At 62.4% G+C, this 6846-nt stretch overlaps 1 protein-coding gene across 8 annotated transcripts in view; it reads left to right on the top strand.

The window, feature by feature from the left end:
• MROH1 (maestro heat like repeat family member 1) overlaps positions 1–6846 on the top strand; it is a 52889-nt gene continuing 46043 nt past the window's right edge. For all 8 annotated transcript variants that reach the window (XM_064507994.1, XM_064507992.1, XM_064507993.1 and 5 more), the window contains exons 1-6: positions 1–104; positions 1934–2318; positions 3828–3973; positions 4334–4465; positions 5006–5168; positions 6689–6787. In XM_064507994.1, coding sequence (XP_064364064.1) covers positions 2297–2318; positions 3828–3973; positions 4334–4465; positions 5006–5168; positions 6689–6787 — 562 coding nt within the window. In that variant the 5' untranslated portion in view covers positions 1–104; positions 1934–2296. The remainder of the gene's footprint in view (positions 105–1933; positions 2319–3827; positions 3974–4333; positions 4466–5005; positions 5169–6688; positions 6788–6846) is intronic.

Here is a 6846-nt window from a genome sequence, read left to right as displayed (position 1 = left end):
AGGGCGGGGCGTCGCGCGGGCGGGGCGGGGCCGGCGCACCCGGAAGCGGCGCCCGGGGCCGAGCGGCCCTGGCAGGCGGCGGCGGCGGCGTCCGCGTCCGCCCGGTGAGTGCGGCCGGGCCGGGCCCAGCCTGGGGCAGCGGCACGCCCGGGGGTGCGGGCGGCGGGGGGCTGCGGGACCCGCGCGTCCCGGCTGGCAGGGGAGGGCGCTGGCGAGGCAACGGCCGCCCGGGGGTCGGCGGTGCGGCGGGCGCTGGCCGGGGACCCCGGCGTCCGGGGCGGGGGGGGCCCAGGTGTCCGAGGCGTCATGGGGGAGGGTGAGCTGAGGGCGGCCGTGCCGGTGGCCCAGGGGCCCGGGCGTCCGGGGCGGTGGGTGTGGAGGTGCCGAGGGGCCCAGGCATCCAGGGAGGTGGGTGTGGAGGTGCCGAGGGGCCCCGGCGTCCGGGGCGGTGGGTGTGGAGGTGGGTGTGGAGGTGCCGAGGGGCCCCGGCGTCCGGGGAGGTGGGTGTGGAGGTGCCGAGGGGCCCGGGCGTCCGGGGAGGTGGGTGTGGAGGTGCCGAGGGGCCCCGGCGTCCGGGGAGGTGGGTGTGGAGGTGCCGAGGGGCCCCGGCGTCCGGGGCGGTGGGTGTGGAGGTGCCGAGGGGCCCGGGCGTCCGGGGAGGTGGGTGTGGAGGTGCCGAGGGGCCCAGGCGTCCGGGGAGGTGGGTGTGGAGGTGCCGAGGGGGCCCAGGTGTCCGGGGAGGGGAGGGCCCAGCTGCCGCTCTGGGCCCACGTCCCCTGTGTGTCGGGCCGTGCCGCTTGGCCCCGCAGCCGGCGGGGTGCTGCCCGCCTTCCCGGGCCCGTGGGGCTTGCCAGCTGCCGGGGACCGGGCTCGGAGGCGCCGTGGGGCTCGGAGGTGCCGTGGGGCTCAGGGCCGCCACTGGCTGCCCTCTCCTCCTCCCCTGCACCCGAGAGCAGCGCTCTGCCCGGGGCCTCTGCGGCCGCGCTCCTCGCGGGGCTCTGGGGGACGGCACGGGCCCTGTCCCCGAGCTGGATGCGATCCGTCTGGGAACCTGCTTTCCGGGCTCGCGGCTGCTGCCGGCGGGGCTCCCACACTGGTCTGGCTCGCGGTGCCTCCTCCTTCCCACCACCCGTAACATCAGCCCTGCGAGGGGCTCGTCTGGGAGGGAAACGCGAGCTCCCCTGCCTCAGGCTCACCTGGAAACTCGGGGTGTAAAACTGTCAGCGGGGGGCTTAGCTGTTGGCGGACAGGAATCTCGGCCGTGGTTATCGTCCTTCCTAACGGGAAGGGCAGCAACGCCTGCCCTGCACTTATTCCCCTTGCGAAAGGGCTGCTTCTGCTCCGAGAGCGCTGTGGGAGCAGCGCAGGAGACAAGTGCGCTTTTAAAGCACATTAATGTTCTGGTGAGCCTGATGGCTTTGCCGGCAGCGATGGGAGAGCAAAACCAGGTGGCTCTTCAGGAGCTCTGAAAAAGCGGGCAGCTGCGTTTCAGGCCTTGCTGCGACAGTTGTCTCTCCTGATCTGGATGGAGAAGACTTCGTATTAACTGGGTTTGGTTCAGTAGGGGAATAGTCTGGAACGTCGACTCTCTCATCTCGTATCACTGAAGATCTACCCTCGTCTGACTGTGTCAAATATGGGACTTGGTCCCGACTTCACCTGGGCAGCAGGGTCCCCGGGTGCTTGAGGCTCTGTTAGCGTTGCACTGTCGCTCCTGTCGTCGCGCTTTTTGGGGCAGATAGTTCATGCTCAGCCCCTCGGCCGGCAGCAGACGGGGCGGCCTCCTGGGTCCCTGCCTCGCTGCAGTCCCTCCCTGGGGACTGTGGATGTGGATGGCAATTCCTCACGACAACGTGAGAGAACGTGGTATCAATGTTTTAGGTTTCTGGGTGAAAGTTTGTTTTCCTTACATGTAGCGTCCTCCTGTTTGCAGGTCGCGAAGGAAGAAGCTGAGGAGGGCTGAGCTTCGATGCGTTCCCTCTGGCCCTGACCTCTATAGAGACAATTCCCGGGAAACCGATGGGATTGAAGACCGCGGCGCTTGCCTGCGTCTCGGGAACGGAGGTCAGGCCAGCGATTACCCCCTTGCAAGAATTCGGTGTTTTGCCGTCCCCGCGGCTGGCCGGGAGCACCGCCTCTGCTTGGCCGCCCTTCCGACGGCAGCGCGCGTCGCGAGCGGTCCTCTCTGCCGGAGCGAGGAGAGCGCGTGAAAATAGGTTCCCCGGGGGTCCCCGCTTTGGAGACGCAGGGAGCTGCCGACTGCCTTCTGCTGGTGGGAAAGCTGAAAACGCGGAGCATGACGGAGTCACGGATCAGGCGTAAGTACGGGCGCGCCTCGAGCAGCCGCCGGAGCCGGTTTGGAGCCGGGGATGCGGCGCAGGAGCCCGGTGGGTCCGTAGGGACGTGGTCCGCCTGGGAGGCCTCGCTTGTGGGGCGCTCGGGAGAGCGGCTCTGTGCTCTGCCTCGCCTGCGAGCGAAACGCCTTTCTCGGGGATAAAAAGGAGGGACCAGCTCTCCGCGCGCAGCAATTCCTCGCCCGGGAAATGAATCCCCAGCCTTGTTTCTGCTGCAAATTGCACAAGCTTGAATAGTCTTTAAACGTTTAAGCTGGTGCAAGCCCGCCCGCCTTCCCTAAATTAATCCCAGCCAGCTTTGGAATTAATCTAGCTCTAAGGCAATGAAGAGCGGTCGGGTTTAGTTAAACCGCCAGGAAGGGGGGGTTGGCGTGGGGCGAGCTGGGGGACGGGGTGACCTTGGGCCGCACGTCCGCTCGAGGAGCCAGCGCCGCAAGGGTGAAATGGAGAGAAGACGAGCGCCTGCCCTTGCCTCGGCGGGTAAAGCGGGACGTAACCCAAGCTGCCGGAGGCTGCGCCTGCGCCGTGGGGTGTTTAATACCTCTCCCGTCTGAAGCACGGCAGCGTGCGCGGTGACCCAAGGCGTGTGAGTGACCTGCCCCGCAGCGCGGCCGGACGCCGGGGCCCCGCTGCCTCCTCGACGGGGCGGTTCGCTGGCCTCCCTGCACGGCACGTTGCTTCCGCGTGTCTGCAAACGTCGGGTGCGGAGCCGCCTGCGCGCGGCGTTTCGTGGGCGCTTTGATCCCAGCGTGACGATCTCGTCCCGGAGACGCTTGAGAGGCGACGCCTGACGAAAGCGCTGGCCTCCCTGGTCCGCGGCATCTTTTCATGGAGCGTTTGCAGGAAGCCTGCTCCAAAACTAATTAACCTGGTTATTGCAAAGGCCCTCGTGAGGGCTTCACTGCTCTGTGAGAACAACTAACCTCCTGGAGCAGCGCGTCCCTCCGCCGCGCTCCCGCGCTCTGCGGGTACCCGGGTACCTCGGGCATCCTGGGTGGCATCGCGTCCCTGGCTCCGTTCGGCTGAGTCCCTCCCCTGGCGCTGCTGCCCTTGTTTTGCAACCCGTCGTGTCGCGAATCCCTCCGTTCTCGCTCCGGCGCGAAACCCGGGAGCCGGGTGTGCCTTGGCGCTGAGGCTGGCGCGGTGCTGAGCAGGCTGCGCCCGTTCTGCAGCCGGCTGGGGAGGCGAGAACAAACGAGCCCTGGGGAGCAGGGACGGGTCATGTGTAGGCTGTCTTTGAGTGAAAGGCGAGTTATTTTGGGTGGTGGACAGAGCAGGAGGGGTTTGGTAGGTGCTCGTTGAGCAGGACGTGACGAGGACCGTGAAGCTCAGTTTAGCCACGCGAGCGGCTCGTGGAAAATGGATGGATCCGTGCATGGGGGTGTGGGCTCTTCCCGTTCGTTTGCTGCTCTCGTTAGTCCCAGAGACGCTCAGAGAACGCAAAAACCTGTCCCACATACTTGTTCTGCTCAGGGCTTGCCACGACGTTGATGGATGCCACGACAGACAAGGACCTGCTGGTCCAGGAGCAGATCTACAATGCGCTGTGCTACCTGGGGGAATCGGAGCCGGAGGAGATCCTCCATGCCTGCGACGAGTACCTCCGGCAGCACGACAAGGTACGGGCCGCACCGTGTGTCGGGAGGTGCCTGCAGCATCCGGCACACCTCCCTTGGCTCGGGATTACCGGCTTCGGCATGGAGGGAGGTGCCTGGGAGACATGGGCTAAAACAGCGATGGACTAGCTGGCTGGGACGCATCTGTCCCAACGCACTGCCGTTATTTGGTAGCTGTTGGAAAAACAGCAGTAACATAGTGTCACGGTCAGAAACGGAGTAAAGCTAGCTGAGTTTTGGAGTGGTCAAAACCATTGCCTTTTCGTGGTGGCGGCTCTGGGCCGCACGGTGTTTTTCTCGCCCCGGGGAGCTGCGGTGCGTGTACCTGGCTGACTGTCTGCTCCCTCCCTCCCTCCCTTCCAGCTGGCCTATCCTCACCGGGTGATAATCCTGAAGGCGATGGAGACGGTGGTAAAGAATAACATTGCCTTTTTGGACAAAAGCACGGCGAAGGTGGTTATCTTTCTGGCATCTAATGAAATGACCAAGTCAAAGGTACAACCCGAAAGCCGGGGCTGCTTCTGTCGTTCCGCTCAGCTGGGCCCTTTCTCCCCGTCCGCTGTCGCGGCGATGAGCGCTGCTCATGCGGGGCCAAAAACGTCGGATTCTGCCCCGCTTCTCCCTGCGGTGGTGGTTGCTGGGGCTGCTTTCATGGGAGGGAAGCGCTAATTGCGTGCTGTCTTCCCGGCTTTGGGCTCGCGGAGGGGTAGGGAATGGGCTGCGTTCCCGTCTTCGGGGAGAGGTAGGGACGGGTTGGCTGACAGTTTTCTTTTAGCAATGCACATGTGCACAAGTATTTAGAAAGCATTTAGTGTATTTAGAAAGTATTTAGATGGTATTTAGATGCTCAAAAGCACCTAGTTGCAGTGGGAAGGACGTAGTGCCTCGAGGGACCGCGGGTCGCCGTGGGGGAATCCCACGTTTGGAGTGGGGCATGCAGCGTGGTGCACGCAAGCGGAGCAGAAGCGTTTTGCTGGGGGAGACCGCGTCCGATGTGGGGTCTGTTCTGACGTGGCTTTGTCCCGTCCGAGCCAGGAAGTGGTCCGTGACTGGCAGCAGGCCGCCAGCAGCGTCCTCGTGGCGGTGGGGCAGCGCTTCATCAACAAGGTGATGGAGGAGGTGCTCACCAAGTTTCAGCCGGGGATCCTGCCGCACTATTTCATCATGCAGACTTTCGCCAACCTCTCCGTGTCGAACGGTAAGTCGGCAGTCTGCCGTCTCTGTGCGCGAGCGCCGATCTGTGTCGGAGGAATCGTGGCTGTGCTTCGTGTGCTTTGGGCAGTGTCCTGCCCGGAACGGCGCTGAGGCAGGGCACCTCTGCAGTGCTGTGCACGGCGAGCAAGCTAGCCTGCTCTTAAAAAAGAAACACCTTCTCAGGACCTTAAAACTTAGACTTGATGCTGATAAAGACCTGGGATATTTGTTGTGTAAAATAACTCAGTGATGGAAATGTGCTGAAAAAGCAGTCTGTACAATACCCGTGTGGGATGAAGGAGTGATATCGGGGTGAATGACTTGCTTGCTGTATCCTTCCTTGCCCTTCCCTTCCAAAGAGCTGGGGGCTGGAGCAAAGGGAAGTCAGTGCCTCCAGGAGCTGCTGGTAGGAAGCAATCTGGAAAAACCCTGCTCTGCCTCTGTGCCCAGCGCCGCGATCAGTGGAGGACGTCTCCTTATCTAGGAGCAGCAAGGGCGTGCGCCCGTTTCCTGCTGCGCTCCTCAGGAAGCAGACAGCATCAGCTGCCTTGGCTCGTGCGAGCAGAGCTGCTGAGGAGGTGCAGCTCCAGGCCCCACGCCAGGTACTCCCCGCTGACTGCTGGAAGCCGGGAGCTCTGCTCCGTGCCCTAGAAAAGAGGGAGAGCCATGGTGGAGGCCTGGATTCTGCCCTTGAGCTGCTGGTAGGTGTGCGGAGCTGTGTCTCGTCTGTCTCCCGTCTGCAGCTGGAGGAGTTATTCCTGGCAGAGGGAGGGATGCAGGGCTCTGTGTCCTCACCGAGCACAGGCTGCTGTCGCTGCAGCTCCCTGTAGCACCTCGCACGTGCCTTGTGAGCGCTGGGAGCGCAGGGGAGCCGAGTCCATGTAGAAGTACCCTGAATTTAGAAATCCAGTGTAGCTTGCTTTCACAGTTCAACAGAATCACTTTAGAAATACTTGCTTCTTAAAAGCAGAGAAAATTGGAGCTACCTGTGCTGCTTCCTTAGCTGCTTCCTTGCCTTGATACCATGGAGTGGTTCTCTGCTTGGTCTCCCCAGCAGGGCTTTTGTCTCCAGCCATCCCCATAAAGACTGAGTTTAAAAGCGATATTTCTAGGGTAGGACTCTCTTCACCAGTGGGGAATCAATTCTCTGGCAGCAGAAAGATCTGCTGACTAGTCGGATGCCAGCAGCAAGTGGGACTTAGCAGGCACCTCGCCAGCTTTGTTTAGGAGCAGTCGTAAACTCCAGGGACTTGAAGGACTGTGAGCTTCTGTCGCTACCGCGTGTTGGGGCTGCTGGCACTCGTTTAAGCCTGTCTCTATTTATTTTATGGCAAAACTGGGCCTTCTGCAATTCAAATCTGCCAGCAGACTGCTGGCTGATGGAGAATGCCTGGCTGCGGTGAGCTGAGTTTCTCTAGATGCCTGTGTCATCTTGCTTGGCCTCCTTCCTATTTAGGTTCTGCTAGTTGCACGGGGCACCGTGGCGTCGGCTGCGAGCGAAACTCTCCCCTTTTCTTCCCCCAGTGTTTGGAATGGTGCCTTTCCTAAACTCCATCCTCGGGACGATGCTGCCGATGCTGGGAATGGCCAAACAGGACCACATGAAGTCCGTGTTCTGCTACGGTAATGTTTTCTGGCTCTTCTGGGACTATAGTGACTTTGGATGTTTTGTGGAAGACTTC

This window comes from Dromaius novaehollandiae, chromosome 2, assembly GCF_036370855.1.
Source record: "Dromaius novaehollandiae isolate bDroNov1 chromosome 2, bDroNov1.hap1, whole genome shotgun sequence".
Classification (NCBI taxonomy): domain Eukaryota; kingdom Metazoa; phylum Chordata; class Aves; order Casuariiformes; family Dromaiidae; genus Dromaius; species Dromaius novaehollandiae.
The sequence above is the reverse complement of the archived record's forward strand: the minus strand, read 5'-3'. Positions and strand labels throughout refer to the sequence as shown.